We start from the raw sequence: 24,442 nt of genomic DNA, 5'->3' as shown, positions 1-24,442 counted from the left end.
TTATGTAATCATATAATTTTATAGAGAATTTGGAAAAATAAAGTATTTCTCTTAATAATTATATCGTAACCACATCCGATCCTAACAAATTCTTTTTTAAATATTAGGTACATTTATTACAACCGGTATGCATACTTTGTTTATTTTCTTTTTTGACGAATTATCTAATCAAACGTTTAATATTATTTTTTTTTTTTCTTTTAATTTGACGCTTGGAAATTTGTGTTATTTTGAAATGTATTTTTTTTTTTTTTATTAATCATTGTTCTTTCATCAATAATTTTTTATGAATCCTAGCGATTGATAATAATTAATTATTGTATTCGTAACGTTTAATGAAATTATCCTTCAAAATGAAAAATATAAAATAAAAATAAAAATAAATATAATATAATAATAATAATAAATAATTAATTTATACAAATAAAATAAAAATCTTCAAAAAAAAAATGATTCAAAATTTTGTTGAACTTTGTATTTCATTTCGATTCAATTGATATTTTATTCAAACATAATGGCACTTTTAAAATTGAGATAAATAAATTTTCTTATGTAAGATTATGTCGAGCGTGTTTCCCTGAAATTTTGTTGGTTTTTTAAATTTGTATAATACTTAAATAAAATACATATCGTCGTTTTTACTTTCTCCCTGCTATGAAATTTCTTATTCGTAACGTCCTATCGTTGAATAATTAAAGAACTTTATTACAAATCAATCGAAAAAATAAATAAAAATAAAAATAAAGATAAGAATCTCATTAGGACAATCACATACGACAACCAATTATCAGCGTATCCTAATGTTAATTTATTTATTTTTTTATTTTTTTTTTATCATACATCTATCTGCACTCTACACGATTGAAATTTATTATCTCATTCGATTGCTTAATTTTCTCGATTTTTTTTTTTATTATTGTTGTTAGTGTTAAAAAAATTACGAATAAAAAATGAAAAAACATTTATACCTATACACGGATCGTTATAAATACTTTCGAAATTGAAATTATTTGGTACAAAGTTCGAACGTAAACTGGAATTTATTATTCCTTTCTCAATTACTTTGGTGTGTTGTTTTATTTTTTTTTTTTTTTTTTTTTTTTATGTCATAGATTACCTTCTATTCACATAAGAAAAGAAAAAAAAAGGATTCTTTTTACATTCTATCTTAAAATTTAATTCTATATTTTCAAAATAATTTTACATATATATTTTTAATATAATTAATTTTAATAAATATATATATATATATATATTTGAAATGTATAAATATATATATATATATATTTCGTAAAATATACGTAAAATATATAACAAATATAAAAATATAAAATATATAAAAAAAAATTAAAGAAAACATAAAAAGTTATGTAATATATAATATACATATAAACATAATAAATATAATATATAAAATATATATATATTTTTTGAATATTAAAGTTAATCGATTAATTTATAACCTTACAAAAATGTCATTTCATTACGTAATAATAATTTCTCCAACATCACTAAACTTTACTAAACTTTCTTCTACGAATGATCTTCCGTGATAATTATTATTCTCGTCTCGTATTACAATCAAGGAATTTTTATAGTCTTAGAAATGAGTCAATTTTACACGTCTCTGTGTTACTATGTTACACGTTAATTACGTGTATCTTTCGTAATTGAACGTTAGTTAAACGTTCTCTACTCTAAAAACTCTTAACGAATCGTTCTAAAAAAAAAAAAAAAAAACCATACTAAAATATAATTTTTTTTTTTCTAATATTCCTTCGATGAATTATCGTTTGATTAGTTACGTTTCAAAATAATAAAGGAAAACTAAAAAAAAAAAAGCAAATGTTGAAGCAAATTGTGCTTGAGATGTGAAAAAAAACGTTGATCACTGCGTGATCTCGATAAAATCTTTCTATGTGTGCGTTGTTGATGGGTGAAGGGAAGGGGGAGGGTTAGGGGAGTTAACTTGGACTAATAAAAAGACGCTTATGGGACACACACATACACACACAGTGGTTTATAATGACATGCAGTTAGAAAGCGAGATTTCTAGGGGTCATGGAGCAAAAGATCAGACGAATCATAGTCTTTTACGTAACACACCTATCTACCAACGAGGTGAACACATAGAAAATGAAACAGGTAAAAGTAGAGTCCTCTATTTTATTTATTACCATTGGCAGACTTATCTTTGACTACTGGAACTTTACATCTTGCAATTATTACATCATTGTTTGTCTAACTTTTAAACTGGCCTATCCTTTTTTCTTTTTTATTGGTTGTGATTGCAACTTTTCAATGTGTATAAATGTTTATGAAGAGTTTATAAACAAATCATATTGTAAGATTGTTAATAGTTTAGTTTGACGTACTTCAAAAATATTAACACGTGTGATTGATTATTATTTTTATGGGAAAAATAAATAATTAATTTATAGTCAAAGTTAGTTAGTTTAGATTTGAATTATTATTATTAAAATTATTTCAAAATTGTAAAAGACACATTAACGATGGTCTTTATAAATGTTTAGTACATGAGTTTATAAACAAATCTAAGATTGTTAATAGTTCAGTTTGATGTACTTCAAAAATATTAACACGTGTGATTGATTATTTTTTTTATGAGAAAAATAAATAATTAATTTGTAATCAAGTTATATACACGAATAGTTTATATTTTAATTATTATTATTTTATTATTATTTTATTTTTTAATAAATTGTAAAAGAAACACTAACGATGGGATCTTAATTAAATATTAATAATTTTGTTATGGTAAAGTTAGTTAGTTTATATTTGAATTATTATTATTAAAATTATTTCAAAATTGTATAACACACATTAACAATCGAATCTCGATTACATATGAATACTTTCTTTTTTGTAAAATAAATAATTAATTTTGTATTAAATTATATACACGAGTAGTTTATATTTGAATTATTATTATTAAAATGATTTCAAAATTGTAAAAGACACAACGATGGAATTTCGAATATATTTCATATATGCGTGAAAAAAGATAATATTTTATTTTTTCTTTTTCTTTTAAAATGTTAAACATCATCAATTCTGATTTAAAAAATTTCTATGGAAGAGATCGTGAGATTTAAACTCAAGTATTTTATTTATTCACAGTGTGTGTATTTCTCATTTCTCTGTTACTTTATTTTTGTTTTTCTTCTAAATTTATTTTACATTCCTGTCTAAATGTTCCAAGCTGGTTGTAAACCGGTTAGTTCTCGTTTCGTTATAATAATAATTAATTCTACTATGACATAGAGTAACTTATGTATTATGGAATTTCTCACTCGAAGAAATGTTTATCGATAAATTCGAGAGATCGATGAACCCAAAGATATTAGAGTTAGATAATTATTCAAAAAAAAAAAAAAATAAAAATCAAAATAAAATGCAATAAAATAATAAACTTCAAACATTTCTAGTGAGTTATAAAACAACCAAAATAAAATAAAATAATATAAAATAAAATAAAATAAAATAAAATAGAAGGTTGTTCACGTAACTTACAACGAAATAAAACTGAAAATTGTAATTAAAGAATCAATTATAAATTGTAATGATTGAAAATTTAATTATTCCGGAATGTGTGTGACAACAAAATAAAAATAAAAATAAAAAATAAAAGATAAATATTCATGAGAGTGCAACCGTTTAGAAATACAAACCAACGTTGATCAATTTGACCATTGGATTATTGAAAAAAAAAAAATCAAACCAGCTATAACATTGAAACAAAGTCTAATGGGACACGGGGTTTTTTGTATTATCTTTTGCATTTGCTTTTTTATTATTTTTTGTATTTGCTTTTTTATTATCTTTTTTATTGATTTATTTTTTTTTAATTACTCATATATCTTCTTTATTGATTCTTGCAAGAGTTTCGTCAAGGTTTCCTACAAAATAAATCAATGAAAAAAAAAAAAAAAAATATTACAAAACATCTCCCTAGTGTGTATTCAATTTTCTTTTCGTTTCATTTCTAATTTTTTTTTTATTTTGCATTAAAAAAAAAAAAAAGTCAATTAGTCGTGTCTCGATAACGTGTTCGAACACGTGTTCGATGTTAAAAGGTAAGATTTTTTTTTGATATTTTTTGTTTTTTTTTTTAATTTCATAAACTCGTGTATTTATGTTAGAAGATGACATTCTAGACCACGGTGATCCACTATTATATGTATTTATTTAATTATGTTTGTACGTAACGATGATCTCTTTCTTATGAATGATCCATAGTGATCTTCTAGCAACTGAGCAAACTCAAGGATAGGATAGAGGTCACGATCTTAGTGTGGTCTACTTACGATATTATAAACAATCCTCCTCACTCTGTGTGTTCAATAAACAATCTTGTGACCTACTTTTATATATTTCATTCAATTTTCCAAGTTTCTGTAAATTTAATCCTGCGATAAATACACCATTGATCTATGTCATTTTTTCTTGTTTATTTTTATTACAATTTATCTGAAACCTTATACAATTCATTATTAGCAAATAATTATTAATACAACTTGGAAATACTCATCATCTTATTTTATTCAAGGTTCATTATCGTGTTCCCATTTACTGTGACATTTTTTTTTTTTTTTTTTCAATCGTAACAAATGTTTTATGAAGAAGAAAAAAAAGAAGAAGGAAAAAAATGAGGTAATTTTTTGTTGTATCGTAGCAATGTCCAACATAATTGAATAACGTCAATATTGAGTTAACATTAATAAATAATTTTTCTATTATCATGCTTGTGTTTAACTATAAATAAGATTATATTAAAAAAAATTACAAATTTATTAATTATGACAGTTATCCTTCGTAATTGAACTATGTCAATGACAGATTATATATGCAAAAAAATTGTATTATAATTGAAACATTTCTTCAAACGATCTATAATTAAATTACAAAAAATGTATAATAGATAAATAATATAATATGTTTATGGTTGATAAACTCAAATGATTTTAAAATATTTATATTTATATATATTTTTTGTTTGTATATTTAAATGCTACTATGCAGACAAATTTTATTTAATTTTTTTAAATAATTATTTTTATTATAATTATAAAAAATATATATATATATATTTCTATAATTATTTTTAATAATTTAATTGTATTATAATTAAAATAATTCTTTAAACGATCTGTAATTAAATTATGGAATATTTGTTATAGAAAATTTATGATAGTTAAATAAAATAAGATGTTTATGGTTTTTAACTTAAATGATTTTTAAATATTTTAATATATTATATATATATATATATATATATATTTTATATTTAAATGTTTCCAATTAGGATTAATTAAATATTTTTGTATTATTTCTTCTACGTTGTCCTTTAATTTCTATCTTTTTTTTTCTTTCTCTTTCTATACGATAAATAATAATAAGAACGAAATAACAATGAAACTTTCACGGTCCGCCAAGCGTACGATTACGTTTATTTTCAATGTAGTAGTAAGTTGAATATCGAACGTAGGTGGTTATGATAAATGTAAGGAAGAAAATAATCTTCCGGACGATAGTAAGATACATTCATAGGTCAAACGATAAAACGTGCTTTCACTCCTGTAAAGTACTATGATCAAACATTATATTTATTAACTCAATTATCCCTTCCTATCATTCCAAAGATTTTCTATTATTTTTGTTTATATATCTATAGCCTAATGTTCAAAATTTTTATTCACTAATTTGAAATACAAACTTGTTAATCCAATCATGCTTTATTTAATTATTCGTTAAATGAAAACAATCAATTTTTTATAGTCTAATATTGACATTTTTCTTCACGAATTTGAAATGCTAATTTACTTGTCAATTCATCCTGCTCAGTTATTTTTATTAAATATTCATTAGATAATAATTTTTTAACTCCCGAAAGAATGAATTATAATACAATGATAAATTTTTGTATTAAATTAAATTAAATATTCATTCAAAAATTAAAATACATCAAAATTGTATTATACATATGTATAAACGTGTGTCAGTCAGAATTCTATGGAATATGGTACTAAATTTTTTATTTTGAAAGAACCATCATTAATAATAAATTTTTAGAATAAAATCTAATATTCATAAAAAATCAAAATACATTGAAATTATATTACACACGTATACATACGTGTGACAGTCAGGATTGTAGAGGATATGGTACTGATATTTTATTTTGAAAGAATCATCGTTAATCCTTTGAGTGCTATGGACACATATATGCGTTTAATAAAAATTATTACTCGATTCATATAAGTATTCGTTAATATTAATGTAAAATAATTTAATATTTATATTAATTAAATTAAATTATATTCACAGAAATATAAACTTTAATTATTAAATATAAATTGTTATTAAAATATGATTAATAATAAATTATTCTATTTCTACAAAACATTGTAGATAAAAATATTCACTACTCAAAGGGTTAATAATAAATTTGTCAATTAAATTAAATTAAATATTCATTTAAAAAATCAGAATACATCAAAATTGTATTATACACATATGTATACATGTGTCAGTCAGAATTCTATGGAATATGGTACTGAAATTTTTATTTTGAAAGAATCATCATTAATAATAAATTTTTGAATTAAATCTAATATTCATTAAAAAAAAATCAGAATACATCGACATTGTTTTATACACATGTATGTGTATCAGTCAGGATTATATGGGATTATGATAAGTATACCTACATAATACATAGTTACAAATATTCGATCACTTTCTCTACATTACCAACTCAGTTCCTGTTAGTTCTTCGATTATTATCAATCGTAACATTCCAAAAAAGAAAACAAAAAAAAAAAATACAAATACAAATAATAAACATAAAAGACATTTTAAATATATTATTAGGAAGTTGTAACAAATTTTCCGATTATCGTCACCGAAAGATAATCTTATCTGTTAGAAACAGGTACGACATTATTTAATATTTCATATACTTGCATATGTTCCTGTAAAATTAAATGAATTTCTATCTTGAATCATGGTTACGCGAATAATCTTGTTCTATTTTATTGTAAAAATTGTTATTCCGACAAGTAGGCTATCAATTTCACTTTTATGATTTCCCCTTAACACGCATAACGTTAAAAAGTACGTAACAAAGTAGACAAACATATACACATACACATACATACAGATATAATTCTCGTAACGGGTTACATAGGAGACAATAATACTCGTTTCACGAATCTTTATTCGGTGTTACGTGAATGATGAAGAAAATTATGTTTGCCGAACAGGACGAGACGATTTATTACTCCTTTTCCTTTAGAATCTCATTTTATTTCCGGGTTTCCTTTATCCCGGAAGCGTTTTCTTCGTTACACATAAGTACATATAGGTATATATATATATATGTATATATATATGATAGGATTTATATACTAATTCACTTACATATGTACAGAGTCTTGAAATCATTGAAATTTATCGCACGCGAACTATTTTCCATTCCTATTTAATAAACCGGATCATTTTCTTTTTTTTTTTTTTTATAGGATTTTTATATCCAACTAATCCTCCTTTCGTTGATTTTTTTTTTTTTTATTAAATAACGATACACAAAAAAAAATAAAATAAAAAAATTAAAGGATGAAGACGAGAGATAAAAAATGAAAAACAAAATATTTAACAAACTATACGAAACATTTTTGATGGTAAAAAATAATAGGAAGAAGATAAGAGATCAAAAAAAAAATATTTAACAAAATTTACGAAACATTTTTGAGAATGAAAAATAAGAAGAAGAAGAAGAAGAAGAAGACGAGAGATGAAAAATGAAAAACAAAATATTTAACAAACTTTACAAAACATTTTGATGGTGAATGATACGTAATGATTTAACTAGGACAAAGTGAAAGTAAAATAATATATCTTTGATAAAATATTTTTCATCCTTGAATTATAAATAAAATCAGATAATCAATATGTATTAGATACACAAATACTAATGGATTTATACAAGTTTACCTGTTAATAGAATTTGTGTACAAATCATGAATGATTTTGAATATTTGAAAGATGTAATGAATTTTTTTACTTGTATAAAGTATTGAAATATTTTATCCAATTAATAATAAATATAAGAAATGTTCAAATATTTAAATTATTAATTTAAATTACAATTATTAATATAGATTATTAATAATTAACACTAGATTTACGAATTGAGCCAATTTGACTCATTGAACATTTGATTATTTTATATATTTATAAAATTTAAATACTATTTTTTGAAAACTTATTGGTTTTTAGTTACGTAATGAAATATACGTAAATATTAGTTCAATTCCTTTACTCAATCCTTTATTCAAACAATGTTATTACGTCATTAAAAAATAATGAACAAAACATCCGTAAATCTAGTGTTAAACTGTACTGTACACTGAGTGTACATCAATTTGTTTCTAATTAAGTAATTTAATCAATTCTTGGTTTTTTTTTTTTTTTTAACAGATTGAATATTTTGCAATAGTTGCAATTGTTTTATTTTTCATTTGTAATGAGGGTGAATAAAAAAAAAAAAAAGAAAAATGCAAAGAGAATGGCAGGTCGAAGTCAACATTATTAATTTTCCTATACTACTTACTTTTCTTGTGTAATATTCTTTTTTGTTCATAATTACAAATTTGATTTTATCTATAAACATTTTACCTATCTAAACGAAGACCATTTTTTAATAATGAAATAAAAACAAAAACGAAAATTTAAAAAAAAAAAACCGATTACGAATCTCACGTTTAAAAGATGCAAAAAAAAAAAATAAAAAAAAAAGTAGATGAATAATAATTATTTATATAAGTAAGATTAAATAATACGTTTCTTCACACTGGTTTGCCTTGGTGGTGGAGGTGGCGTTTGTCCGGTTGGTGCATTTACATACGAGTTGTAAGCGTAAGCAGGAGCCCTTGTAGTAGATGGCCCATAACCTGGTGGTGGTCCATAAGCAGGTGGTGCTGGTTCTTGTGATGAAGCACCTAATACACCTGTCACTGCTTTTAATAATGATCCAACTAATTGTAGTGCACCATTTATAATCCCTTTGATTGAATTACTCAACAAATTAACTGGATTCACTGCGTTTGCTGGCGCCTAAAAATATATTCAACAAACTATGTAAAAATTCAAAAAAAAAAGAAAAAGCAATGTTTAAAAAAATTATTATTATTAATATAAAAATATTCATAATTAGTTACCAAATTAATAAAATAATTATTTGTTCGTACCGTTTGTCAAAGTTTTTACGAACAAAATTGAAAATAAATGAAAATGTTATGGTAATCAAAAGGGAACACAATTAATTAAATTATTGATGTATAATAATAATATTATTGAAATAAAATAATGAAAAAAATCTTACAGGACCATAAGCACCGTATCCACCATAACCACCATAATCGCCATAGCTTGTAGGTGAATATGCAGAATCTTTGTAACCACTACCTTTGGATGATCCACTAAGTCCAGCACTAGTACCTGCTAGCACACCTGAGACAACTGTACTAATCAATGTTGACAAATCTAATCCTCCTCCTCCCCCAGGGCCGTAACCACCTTTACCAGGAACTGAAATTTCCTATAAATATACAAATAATATGTTTAATTAATATCAACATTTTAATATCACATCTTTTACACAAAATTATTTTCTTAAACTTACAATTAATTGAATTATAATAAATAAAGCGTTAAAAAATTAAACAAAATTATTAAAATCAGTCTCTTAATTAAAAATGATATTATATTATTATTATTATTATTATTATTATATGTGAGATGACGAATAAGCGTAAACGTTAATTTATTATTCTATATGCGTCATTAGATACAAAAAAAGAAATTATATACAACAAATTAAAAATAAAAGACAAGCAGCAGTCTTTTATTGGAACAGGGCGACGTGTGTAAAAAAGAAAAAAAAATTCTCTTGGGTTAATCGAACGTAGCGAATGAATGGCATTCAATTTTCTTATTAGCAACATTCTCAAGTATTAATAAAAAAAACAAAAAATGGTAAAATGGGTTGCGTACTTTGCTCAGACTAGCAATGATCCCGGCTATTAAATTCGATAGAGGTGACATTTTTCCTGGTCCAGTTGGCTGCAAAAAATATTTTATTAAAACAAATGTGTATATTGCATTAAAAAACATTATTTATAAATAAATACATAAAATGTATAATATATTCGATAGAACATATATACAAGTTTGTAGATGTACGATAATTTATAAAATATATAATATAAAATAATTTATTAGTTTATTAATAAAATTAATTATAAAAAATTACCGTACTTAATGGACCTGCCACGGATTTTACCAATGCCGATAAAGATGAACCACCCTGTCCGTAAGGCTAAATAAAATATATATATTTTTTTTTTAATTATTTAAATTCTAATAATAATTCTATAATAAAAACATATATAAAAAATAATTCTATAATAATATTTGTAATTATATTTTTAAAATTTAAATTCATATAATTAAAAAATATAATATCATATGTAATCTTACTGGATTACTGGAACGACTCAAAGGACCAATTAAAGGACCAATCAAAGGTCCTATCAATGGTGCTATCAATTGAATAAGTGGTCCAGCGATAGCTGCTACGTCACTTCCTTTACCATCTGGACCCTAAAAAACGATTCTCACTTTCTTTATTAAATAATGTTAATAAAAATATGATTTAATTAATACACTCGATACGAACGACTTACTCCACTGAGACTTAATAAAATGGGTACTAGGGCTCCTGGTATATCAACAGCATCTTCACCACCGCCCTAAAATAAATAAATAAATAAATAAATTATGATCATTTTATTTTTATTTTATTTCAACAAAATAAATGAATATCACTCGCTTCAGATAATCCTTGAACCAATGGTATAGCAGCTTGTAAAACCTCAGCCAAATCTGTGTCCGAGTTAGGCTAAAATTAATAGAAAAAAAACACACTATGATGATTTACATTTTAAATAGAAAAGATTTAAGAAGAGAAAGGTTTGAATTATAGTAACATGCAATCATATATGATATTAAAAATTCCATGGTTCTCTCTTACGTCACTTAAATCTTCTAAAATTGGTACGGCTAATGGTAATAAATCAAGTATCGCTTGTAACGATCCACCCATTCGATCATCGTCGTCATCATAATCATCATCTATCTACAAAAAAATAAATTAATACCATAGCTTTCTTATTTCGAAATGAAAAAATAAAAAATAATAAAAAATTGTTAAAAAGTAAAGTAAAAATAAATGATACCTGTTGTTCGAGTTCCGGTGAATCAGAATTAGTTTCGTTGAATTCTTCTTTACTTGTCAATAATGTTGACTGAAATAGATGAACAAAAATAAAATAAAATAAATCAAATCGTTACTCAAATGAGTAATATCGATTTGTTTTTAATTAACAGGTGAATATTTGCATAATATGTTCGATTATTATATATGTAATATAATTCAATTAATTTTCCATATTTACATCTATAATATATTCCTAAAATAAATTAATAATTAATTAACATATAAAAATAAATAATTTTTTTCATACAATTAGATGATTAACAATATAATTATAAAATTATACTTCCTTTTTCCGATTAAATATTAAAAACTATCAAAAATGACGCACCAATCACATTTCCTTTTTTTCCTTTTTCTTTTTGGTTTGAATTTTCTTTTATAGTTTCTTTTATCCTTATCGTTGTTGTTCTTTTTATACACACACGCGTTAAGTTAAAAGTACCTGCGACATGGCATTACACAACTACCGCTGTTCCCATAAAAGACTTTATACTGTTTATCCTTGCTTGAGTAATCGATCATTGACACTCTCAAGATAAGTTTTAACAAGAAAGACGCATACATAATTAAAAAGAATAGACCTTGTTAGGATAGAAACGATTTCTTCTATATATATACGTATCGTTAAATTGCTTTTACGTTTACGTCTTATGAAAGTCATCATCATCATCACCATCATCATCATTATCATCATCCTACTTGTATTTATTACATATATAAAATAAATTCTTTTTTGTCAAATTTATTTTGTATTTTATGTCATTCTCAAAGATAACAAAAATAAAAGTTTAATATACGATTTAGTATGAGAATATTTTTTTTTCTATTTATTTTTCTGATATAATACATTCCAGAAGGATAGAAAAAAAATAATAAACTAGGATCAACGTTTCAATTAAATGATAAAAAAAAAAGATAAAAGTATTACCTCGTTATATGCTGGAGCAGTTTGTACCTTCTGTGACGTCATACCTTTAATAATCTTCAAAATTGGCGAAGTTGTTCTAACGTTGGTCTCATTTTGCGAATTTCTTCTTAAAACTCCTAACAATTGTAAAAGTTCACCAACCGTGTTAGACGGTCTTCTTCTATCGTCCTTTTTATTTTTGTCCATTTCTTGTCTAACATTTTTCTTCGATGAAGTATTTTTATTATCCTCAGTTATAAAATCATCAAAAATCACGTTTATTTGACCATCCTGATCGATAAGCGTGTAATTTCTTTCGAAATAAGGAGGAAATTCATCAGGTGGTTCTCTTTTCGGTATAACCAAAAGATTTTTTGTTTTATTTGGTGGAATTGTAGATTCGGTTGATTGTTCTTCTCTCGTTATGGTGATCACTGCTTCGAATGGTACGCTTATCAATGGTATAATAGGACCACCACTTATATTTCTTTGAATATTTGTCAAATTATTTAGTCTAATAGGTGCTGATAATTCCAAAGGATTATTGATAAACTTATTATTAACGTTTTTTATCAAATCATCGTTGTTGTTGAACGTTCTGATATCAAAATTATTCGTAAAGTTTTTATCAAAATCATCGAAGAATAATTTGCTTATAGGTTCTTCTTGTCTGTATCCTGATATTCCAGGATTACTTATTGGTACAGGAAGATATGTTCCAGCAGGTGGTATTACAACGTTATTTGTGTTACGTATGATTTCTTCGTCATTCAAATCAAATGTATTTTTCGTACCAAAATTTGGATATTGTGGTAAGAAAAGATTACTTTCTTGTTTGGCATTGATTCGTGTCGTTGGAAATTGTGAAGATCCTTTGGTTTTAATCTCATTATTAAATCTTGATGATGTTTGACTAGGTGTTTGAACTTTCAAAGAATTTTTCAAACGATTCTGTTCAACCTTCGACAATTCTTCCTTGACCGATGACAAAGTTATGTTAATCCTTGATGCCATCAAACTCATCACATATTTAGCCCAAGCTATCAGATCATCCTTCGTAGCAATTTTAACTGGCAATTGAATTTCTATAACTTTCGGTGACTCGGCAAAACCACCCGTCAAATCATCTCTTCGTCTATTATCAAAATTTCTTATTAGTGGACCAATTGGTAATGAAATGATCAAGTCAATCGTAAAAAACACGATTAAAAACGATCTAATAACAAATCGCGTGAACATGTTTTTTTTTTTTTTTTTTTTTTTAATTGATTTTCCTCTTGTCACTGATAATAATTAATTAATTAATTAATTATTATTATTATTATTATTGTTAATTATTATTATTATTACGTATTTAATTTGAAATCACCGTGTATGAGCAGCATACTCAACGATCCCGTAATCGTTCGCATTATTCGCGAACTAACTCGGATAATTTGATGATGATTAATAACGATGATGATTAAAACAAAATAAAATACATAAATAAATAATAAAATAAAATTTGTTTATTCGCGCGTTTGTTTTTATTATCCAAAGCTTGTTCCCAGCTATCATGGAACTGAACGGATTCACGACTCATGGCTACTTTATAAGCGAAAGATAATTATGGGGTTGAAAACTCTTCCCTGGTCGATACAAACGTCTATATTTTTCCATGCAGGTTGCGTCTACCTTGCTAGAGTCCATTGGCATTCCTAATAATAGTGCAGGTGGGTCCCGGGATCAGCCCGGTTGCACTCACTTCCGTCGTTACGTTCTCGTGTCACTATACTAACATAATTATTCGAATAAGACCCCATTCTCTCTCTCTCTCTCTCTCTCTCTCTCTCTTTTTTTCAATTCGTAGAATTTGAATATACGCAATAAAAATAGGATAAACCAATCTCGATGACAAGTAGAAATTTCCTAAGTTTATTTCTTTTCAAACTTCTAAGTACCGGTAAGAATAATAATAATGATGACAAATATGGTGTCTCTTGCTAAATGTTAAGAAATTCATCCGATTTTCCTTCATTTTGTTTCTTTTTATGACTTTCCAATTGGTAATAGAATACTACAAGAAAAAAGATAAAAGAAAAATAATAATTAAACACAAAAATAATATTAAATATAGGATACTAATGGAAAATGTCTTAATTATTACAAGCAATGATTACACATAGTTTAAAATGGTTATAAGAAGAGAAAAAACAAAACCATAAAAGAATTCTAATTGATTCAAAGAACAATTGTATGGAAAATAATATTTAAATAAAAATAACAATACCATAAAAATAATATTAAATATATGATACTAATAAAAAATGTCTTAATTATTACAAACAGAGATTAAACATCATTTAAGTGAGAACAATTGAACGATTAGGTTAATTGTAATTACTTAAAATGATTATAAGAAAAAAAAACAAAACAAAACAAAACCATAAAAGAATTCCAATTGATTCCAAGAAAAATTCTATGACCAGACACACCTCGTCAATGATCTTGATCTTAGAAATTCTTTTTGCCATAAAATAAAACAGACAAACAAATAACTCGAATAACCATGAAAGTAAATATAGTAATTTAATGATAAATATAGTAAATGATTTTACGTTAGAAACAAATTTAAGGGGATTTGGTTTTTCTTCGTTTAATCTATCACGCTAATGAAAGTTTTTCCTAACTGCATTCGCTAAGTGCATGCAAATTAGGCATACGCCAATGACTTTCTATACTACTTTGCTTTCTCAAATTTGTTCGGTGTGGTATTTGAAAATACAATGGAGAAGAACCTGACGAAAGTTCCTTTGAGAAAGTATTTATATACAAACATTACTACAATAATGTAATAACAATAGTTTTAAAAATATTGGGTTATTCGCAAAGTAATTTCATTTTTCTTTTATAAAAATGAAGACACAATTTTCACTTCAAAGTTAAACCTAGGACCTTACAAGTAAGCATAAACAGTTGAATTTGATAAATTGAACCTCTCACCGATCTCACGTGTTTGCATCAATTAATGCAACTTTATTGTATATCAGAAAAAAAAACAGAATTACTTACCGAATAACACAATATTTTTTGTTTGATATCAGTTGTATCTTCGTGTGTTTATTCAAACGAGTTTCGCAATTGACTTTCAAGTGGGCATAAACAGTTGCATTTGACAAATTGAACCTCTCACCGACCTCACGTGTTTGCATAAACTAATGCAACTGTATTGTGTCAGGAAAAAAATGAAATTACTTTCTGAACAATCCAATATTTTTTGTTTGATACCAGTTGCATCTTTGTGTATTTGTTCAAACGAGTTTCGCAATTGATTTGTGTCACGTAGATAACCGTTAAGATCGGTTACTGACCAGATCTAAACAAGTTTATCGTAACCATATACGATCCTGTTCGTAGACTATCAAGAATTACATATGGTATTGGATGTTTTTCAAGGACAAGAACTTATTTAGAAGATCGCATTCACACAAACACAAATGCATTCTTTCATCAAGTGAATTCATTTGATGCACACACCATTCGTTTAAAAACCTATACCACGTTTCAATGTATATTTTGTATTTAGGTATGTCTACCAATACCTTTTTACAAGGCTGATCACGCGTATTACATCGATCCCTGGCATTGGAATCATCGATTTCAAAACTTTCAATTACTTTTCTTTAGATTCTCAATTGCTTTCTCATCAATTTCAATTACGTATATACCTACATTTATGTTTTTTTCCTTCCTTTTTATTATGATGAATCGATCAATCATGTTTATCATAATTGAACAAAGATTATAAACATTTATGATTATGTTAATGATGATGGAATTGTATCATTAATATTTTTTTCTTCTTTTTTTTTCCTAGTATGTAACATATAATACATTGATTATAGATTTTTTAATATAATTTATAAACTAATGCTTTCTCTTTGTCAACGATAAAAGGTATAACAATAAAAAACAACATTATTTATTATTATATATATATATATTTATATAATATATGTATATAATATTATATTAATATTTTATTATAATATATATTATAATAAAAAAATGTCAATGTTAGAATTTACGATCGGTGAAGAACGCCTTATTACGTAATGATCAAAAAACTTAACATGACGTTTACAGGTAGGATAACTACTTTTATGTAGACTTCTTAATTATTCACATTTTATTAATCCCCAACGAGACTCGCTGATATATTCGAAAACCACAAAACTTACTTTCGCTTTTCATTTCATGTATTTTTATTTTGTTATTTTGAAAACCAAATACATATCATTAATCTTCCCAAAAGTAAAAAATATTCCTTTACTTTTACTTATATTTACTTATTTATTTACTTTTTTTAAAAGGATTAAATGAAAAAAAAGATGGATTAATATCAGTTGCAACTTTTAAGATTTATATAATCAGAATTGATGAATGTATGACTTTGATACCAAACAAAAAAAAAAAACATACACACATTCATACATATTGTTATTTTTGTTATTCTCAAGGTTTGTAAATATGTGTGTGTGAGTGTTATATGTGTTTATATTTCTTAAGTTTGTGCGAGGACATGTTCGAGATATCGTGCGTTACGGTATTGAGTTTGTAAACTTGTAAAAATGTATGTTCTAAGGTAAAATGCAAAATATATATATATATATATATATATATATATATATATATATATATATATAAAACATATGTTACGAGGAGATGCTCCGACGAGCAAAATAAAACAGGGCAGGGAGAGAAAATATGAATAAATGCAAACGTTCTCGAGACTTTCCATTGCGCAAATGTTCGCCAGTATTAACCAGACTCTCGTACTATTTGTTTCTGATTGTGTGTATTATATCTATAATATATGTGTATTTGTGTACACATTTTTTTTTTTCATTTTTGACAAATTTTTTTCCAATTGATTTTGTGAAAAAAAAAAAAGAAATAAAAAACATTTTTCTGTTAACTGTCTCCTTGTAATATAATTTTAACAATTATTATTATACATTTTATCACTGTATCTTCATTCGAAGATGAAACCTGTATATAGGTAAATTAATTAAAACGATCATTCACCATTTTACGGTAATATATTTTTATACATACTTTAAATATTGTTTTTTTTTTTTTCGAATTCTATTAATAATTATTATACATATTATCACTGTATTTTAATCCAAAAATGTAATAGCCTGTATAGGTAAATTAAATTAACATTTAACAGTAATATTATATTTTTATATCTAATTTAAATATTTTTTTGGTTTTTTTTTTTTTTGATTTGTAGAATTCTATTAATAAAATGAGGAAAAAGTTGAGAAGGAACATAATATACATATATATTAATAATAAAAAAAAAAAACAACAACGATGTTAATAAGCAATGCAAAAACTGGTTTTCGTAATATTCAAATGCAGGTGAACCTATGCAATGACGTTCATTAAATGTTGATTTTTCTCTCTCTCTCTCTCTCTCTCCCTCTCTCTCTCTCTCTCTCTCTTTCTCTTTGTCTTTCTTTTTCTTTTTTTCAACACATGTTGTATATATATATATATGTATTCACCTTTCAATCTTTCGTTGTTAGCAATTGTTACAACATTTAATAACGTAACTAGTTAAAAAGGAAAATAAAAATCTTGTTAAATATAAAACAACACAACTAAACAAAATGTTTGGTCTATTGAGTTCGGAAGACAACTTTGACATTAACGATCAATTATTTGTCATTAAATGGAATACAACTGTAATAATAATTATATAGGGTGATTGGATATAACTATGACAATAATGATTTCAAATATTACTACTATTACTTGATCAATAAAGGTGTCTCCGTCTGGTGAATGTTCATGAATGTCATACTACTACTATTACTATTGTTATTATTTCTAATTCTATTTCTAATTCTATTTCTACTTCCACTTGTGTTGCTCTTGTTGATCCAGGACTTTCAAGTTTTCAATATCCGGTTGTACTGTTGGTAAAATCGTGACTACTACGTCAAAATTCCTCCTAGAAAAAGGGTTCATCCGGTAGACAAAAAAAAAAGCAAAATAAAAAAGAAAAAAATACTAATAATTCATCTTACCAACTATCCAATCAAATTCATTCCCTTTCTATTTCTTTTACATTTTGTCGTTTTTTGTTTTTTTTTAAATCAAAGTTGAAGAAATCTTAACACTTTAATGGCCGTTCACACAACATGTGTGTGATAACCGGAATAAACATTATTTATTTATAACTTTATTTACTTGAAATTATATAAAATTAAATTTCTAAAAATATACATTATATAATATTATTTTATTATATATTTAATAATTATATAATAATTATATAATTATTATTATTAATATAATACATAATATACGTGTAATATAATAAAATTAACATATATATAAATTATAAAATATTATTTATAAAATATTGCTATTTTTTGTTTTATGTTAATTTTTTCGAGAATTTAATAGTTTTTTTTTTTTTTTTTTTAAATTAATTCTTTAAAAATATTACCAGCCCCTCGCGACGTTTGACTGCGTAGATGTGCGATCATTCAAGTGTTTATTGTAATTTTCCTTTTAAAGGAATGTATTAGAAAAAAAAAAAAAATAAGAAATTAAAAAACATACTAATCATCATCATCTAATCGATCTCGAATAAGATTACCGTAAAACTATCAATATCGTTCGATATAATCTTTGTTTTTTTTTTTTTATGTTGCATGTTATGCCAGACAAACAAGGTTAACAACATTATCTTACGTTAGAGATGTACATCAAAAAAAAAAAAAAAAATTTAATTTCAATGTTACATATATAATATTTTTTCTATAAATAATTATCAATTTTTTTTCTCTTTATTTTTCCATACATATTATATGCAAAAATTATTCATTATTTTTGTTATGAAAACATTTATCACAGTCTAGTAACTTATTTTTTTATTATTCAATTACATCTTTTTAAATTGTTTTAACAATGAATCTTTTTAAATTGTTTTAACAATGAAAAAAAAAACAAATGTTTATTAACGTTTCACGACCATAAAGAAAATTGTATGCAATTATTGTCTATTTAAAAGAATTACGCTTTGATAAAGATGTTCTTATTTACGTCACAAGACTTTAAATAGCAATCATTAATAGTTGTATGATACAAAAAAGGCTTTCGTCAAAGTATTTGCAAACCATAACAAGAATAACCACAATTATTCAACGTTGTGTCAGCAATGATAATAATTATGCATTTTATATTTAACACGAATGATTGGAATTATGTATAGTGGGTGTTAAATTATACGTGGGTGACGTTCATACATTTTTTTGTTTGTTTAAAATGTTTATCGTTCATCGACACGTTACAACAGTGACTTTAAAAGATTATCTAAGAAATTAATGCACGATTTAAATACAATCGTATAATCTAATCTAACTGAATAGATGGATTATGACTCAGACAACCTTTTGCAATGATTACGTTTTAGAAAAGGAAAAAGATAAAAAAAAACAAAAAAGAGAATACAAAGTATCTTAGAAATCCTTGTGCCCCTTATAGTTCGAACATACAAAAAAAAAAAAAAAGAGAGATACATTTCGAAAATAATTTTGAAAGCGTGAAACCTATTTTGAATTATCCGTATCTAATTAAAAATCAATACTAAATTTATTAAATGATAAATAATATGATATTAATAATATTTAATAAATATAAATAGATATAATAATAAATATAATAATAAATATAATAATAAATATAATAATAAACATTAATATATATATAATAATAAAAATATTAAAATATAATCAAACATAATATATGTATAATAATTATATATATGTTATTATTATATTATTTATTATATGTTTAATAATTTGGTATTTGTGGCAATAAACTTTCGAGTTTCTAATGCCAAAATAATAATAATAATAATAATAATAATAATAATAATAATAATAATAATAATAATATTATTATAATATAATAATATATATAATAATAAATATATAATAAATAATTATACAATTATATAATATGTATAATTATATTAAATATATGGTATATAAAAAAATCTATATATATATATATATATTATATTTTATATCGAAGTTACTATTGACTTATAATTTGTATTCTTCACAGGTGTTATCCAATCAATTTAAATAGAAAACTTAGTTAGTCAACTAGGAATATTATTACATACATACCCCCACGTAGTTACGGAAATCAGGATGCGGAAAACGATTAATAGTGCATTTATATATATATATATATATGCTTGTACATTTACGTATATAAAATATGTAACTATGATCATTGATTATTTCTTTTACTATCACATTGAATTTATACTTTGTTCTTATTTTATTCATAATATATATATATATATATATATATATATCAAGGTAATTGTATAATCAATTCCTGTAATATATTCCTATAATTCTTAGCAATAAAAATTTCTTCAATTTGCTGTGATAAACCTTAATCAATTTATTATACATATAATCATGATCAAATTAGATATATCGATAATTTATAAATATTAAATATAGGAAGACAACATTATTGAAAGAAAGAGAGAGAGAGAGAGAAGAGAGAGAAAGAAGGAAAGAAATTTCAATTAGATTTGTTCTTATTAAATAACAAAACTCAAGTCAATGATTTAACCTGATTACGACCAACTATGATCGAACACCACATACACACACACACATACACACGTTTAAATTTTCTTTAAGAAAATAATTCTTTCTTTCTCTTACCGGAACGAGAAATGCATGTTGCATAGTGTTGTTTGTCGTCTCTTTGCTTTGACATTAATCAATACACGTTACGTGAATTTAAGATCGGTTATGAGAAACAGATAAGAAGTCAATGATCAGGATGTATGGCATATATGATACACGTCTCCGTAGAGAGAAATGAAAAATAAATAATAAAAGCATCATACGGATTACTTTCCTTTTTCATTTTGATTTCTTTTAATTTTTTTAATATGTAAGTTTACGTAAGAGCTTCGTTTAAGATATAATCGTCTTGTTTTTTTAAAACAAACACGTTGAACAAAAAAAAAGGATTATCTTTTATATAAGATGACAGAAGATTAATTAATGCACGTAGTTCTCATGTAATTAGGTCATTTTTTAAACTATACTGTTCTATGTGATTTCAGTTGAATTGTTTTTTGTTCTATGTGTGATTCTAATCAAATTGTTTTATGATAAACTATCAGAATTTCATCTTTTATGAATACAAAAGGAATGAAGTAATCTAAAATTAATATTTAATGTTCTAGGTGTGATTCTAACCAAATTGTTTTATGATAAACTGATTTTATTATTTATAAATACAAAATGAATGAAATAATCTAAAATTAATATTTGCTCTTGTATATGTGATTTTAATTGAATTGTTTTATGATAAACTAATTTCATCATTTACAAACACAAATGAATGAAACAATTAAAAACAAATATATTTTCTTGAAAGTAAATATATTTACAAAAACATATTCAACTATGTAAAATTGTCCAATAGTAGTTTTCTCTAATTCTTTGCGATATTCCCTATGAATGTCGATGAAAGTGCATTATAAACGAGTGGTGTGAATGTATCGGGTTAGTTATGTAAAATCGAAAGTTCTCATCGGAAATACACCAAGTATGTCCAAGTTTCTACGTTAAATTTTGGTCCATAATGTGAGTTTTATCATTGAAATGATAAATTAAAACAAAAAAATAAAAATGAAATCAAAATAAAAAGATACATGTTATTATTGTTCAATACCAGGAAACGTATTAGCTTTTGTAGAATTTATAATGAAGACTATTATCTCACGCACGTAAGAGGTACTAGTTTTATTCACATGTAGAATAAATTTCAGATAATTATCGAAAATTATCTTGTAAATAGGTGGTATGTTACACATAAAAACGTACGACAAAGACAACGACGACAACTTACACAAAGTGCACGCATAAAAGTCATTTTTTTAAACAACTAGAAAGATAATGAAAAGAAAATTAATGTCCTCATTTTCTTTTTCTTCTTTCTCTTTTGTTATAAAGAGAAATAGAAATAGAAAGAGATAAGAAAATAGACAAAAGAAAATAATTATACTAACTTGACGTTTGAATTTGCTGTTTTACTGTGACAAGTACAAACGGAAATGTCGAGATAAGAAACAAATAAAAAAAAAAAAAAAAAAAAAATTAGAAAACAAAAGAAATAAAAATCAGGAGCATAATCCTAGACACATTTGACTATTCGCACGATCGCGTGCAAATGATAGCGGAATCAATGATTTTGAATTTTTCACATGGAACGAAATTCATTTTCATCAGTGTTATGAAATGTAACAATTTCATTTGACACCGAAATATCAAATAAATATTATTTTTGCAAGCTATATTATTTATCAATTAAATTAAATATTTATTTATCAAATAATAGAGATATCTTGCACAAAATAGAAAAAAAATTATTACAAAAAAGTTCATCAGCATTATATAATAATAATACGATGTGTTTATATCTAATTTTATTAAATATGTGAATACGTTAATACTTCTTTTTTTATAATAATTATAAAAGCACAAAAAATATATAGTGCTCATATATATATATATATTATGACAGGAAAATGATTATTACTATAATTGTTGTTTTTTTTTTAATCTTTATCTGACACCATTATTAAAAAATATTCTCAACTGGTACGACAAAAAACCTTTTCCTGTATAAAAGTACTTAATACATTTTTTTTTTAATTTTTTTTTCTTTTTTTTTTTGTATTTTTTATAATAAAATATTTCGATCTTGTTAGAGTTGATATCTTTCTTTTTATATTTTGAAGTGTATATATATATATATGTATAAATATGATTCTTGGTGAAAGCAAACGAAAGTATAAACGCAACGATGTTTATTACGTCATATTGCTATCCGAAGAAGATACTAACAAGAAGAATTTAGTTTGATTTTGTTGATTGTAATTACTTCAAATTTATGTTACGATAATATATCTATAGAGACATATGGTCATACATAAAAAACCATTCTTTGCACGTTCAAATGATTTGATCATTAACCATGGAAAATAACTATGCAAAACATGAGACTCTTAAAATGTATATTACTCTTTAGAAAAACCAGTTATTTATGTTCATCATGAAAACAAATATTTTACAGAGATTGATACTTTTAATAAATGTATCAAAACAAATCTTTAGAAACAAATATGAAATTCTAACTCATTCACATTATTCTTACAATTTATTGTATTTTATTTTAATCACGTAGGTTTTTATTTCTTAAAAAAAAAAAAAAAAAAAAAAAATAATATTACTTTTTATAGAAACATTTATGGAATATTTAATATCGATCATTTTATTCAACCATTTTTTGTTGTTATATCTTTTTAAACCTACTCACGAACATGTATATTATATTTAAAGGGATCAAACCTCATGAAACATTTATGTTACGTATTGTAAATTTATCTAAGTGTTTTCATTTCTGTATATGTTTTTTTTTTTTTTTAATATTGTGTTGCTATATCGAATATTCACTTTCAAGTTTTTTTTTTTTATAATATAATAATAATGTTACCACATTTTTCATATTTTTACGATAATCGATATTCTTTCCATGCTTCAACAAACAGGTCAATTAACTTAATAATTGATCACGTGTATTAATTATTATTATTAGATCAATTTTTCGTATAAATAATTTCGATAATTTGTTTCACGAATAATTCAAATTGATTACAATTTTTCACATATAAAGATCTCATCAATGTTTTAACCATGAAAAATATTTGTGAACAATTAAATTCTCTATTAAATAAAAAGTAATTTTGACAATGTGTACGTACCACGAATAATTAAAATTGATTACAATTTTTCTCACAAGAAGATCTCGTCGATTTTTTAACTATAAAAAACATTAATGAACAATTACATTCTGTATTAAATATAAACTTTTGTTGAATAAGTTCTTTCTTAATTCATCCCGATTGTGAGATATCACGTCAAGCCATATATATATATATATATATATATATATATATGTTCACGTTATATTTAAGGAATTATATTCGCCTGACAAAAATTCTCATCGTTGAAATCTTTTTTAGTTGGAGAGTTAGATCAAGCATGAAAATTATCGAGGAGTGAAAT

At 24.3% G+C, this 24,442-nt stretch overlaps 1 protein-coding gene across 1 annotated transcript; it reads right to left on the bottom strand.

Annotated features, from left to right (window-relative positions):
- Positions 1-8,498: 8,498 nt before the first annotated feature.
- LOC107068968 (uncharacterized) lies at positions 8,499-14,026 on the bottom strand. Its single transcript, XM_089169860.1, has 10 exons — positions 12,291-14,026; positions 11,322-11,390; positions 11,117-11,221; positions 10,916-10,984; positions 10,770-10,835; positions 10,564-10,686; positions 10,337-10,402; positions 10,078-10,146; positions 9,407-9,622; positions 8,499-9,138 (listed from the first exon to the last, which is right to left on the bottom strand). The coding sequence occupies exons 1-10, from the start codon at positions 13,506-13,508 to the stop codon at positions 8,854-8,856; spliced, it is 2,286 nt and encodes a 761-aa protein (XP_089025986.1). The 5' UTR covers positions 13,509-14,026; the 3' UTR covers positions 8,499-8,853.
- Positions 14,027-24,442: the final 10,416 nt, after the last annotated feature.

This window comes from Polistes dominula, unplaced genomic scaffold, assembly GCF_049000335.1.
Source record: "Polistes dominula isolate Pdom_NZ unplaced genomic scaffold, Pdom_raw_medaka contig_49, whole genome shotgun sequence".
Taxonomy (NCBI): domain Eukaryota; kingdom Metazoa; phylum Arthropoda; class Insecta; order Hymenoptera; family Vespidae; genus Polistes; species Polistes dominula.
The sequence above is the reverse complement of the archived record's forward strand: the minus strand, read 5'-3'. Positions and strand labels throughout refer to the sequence as shown.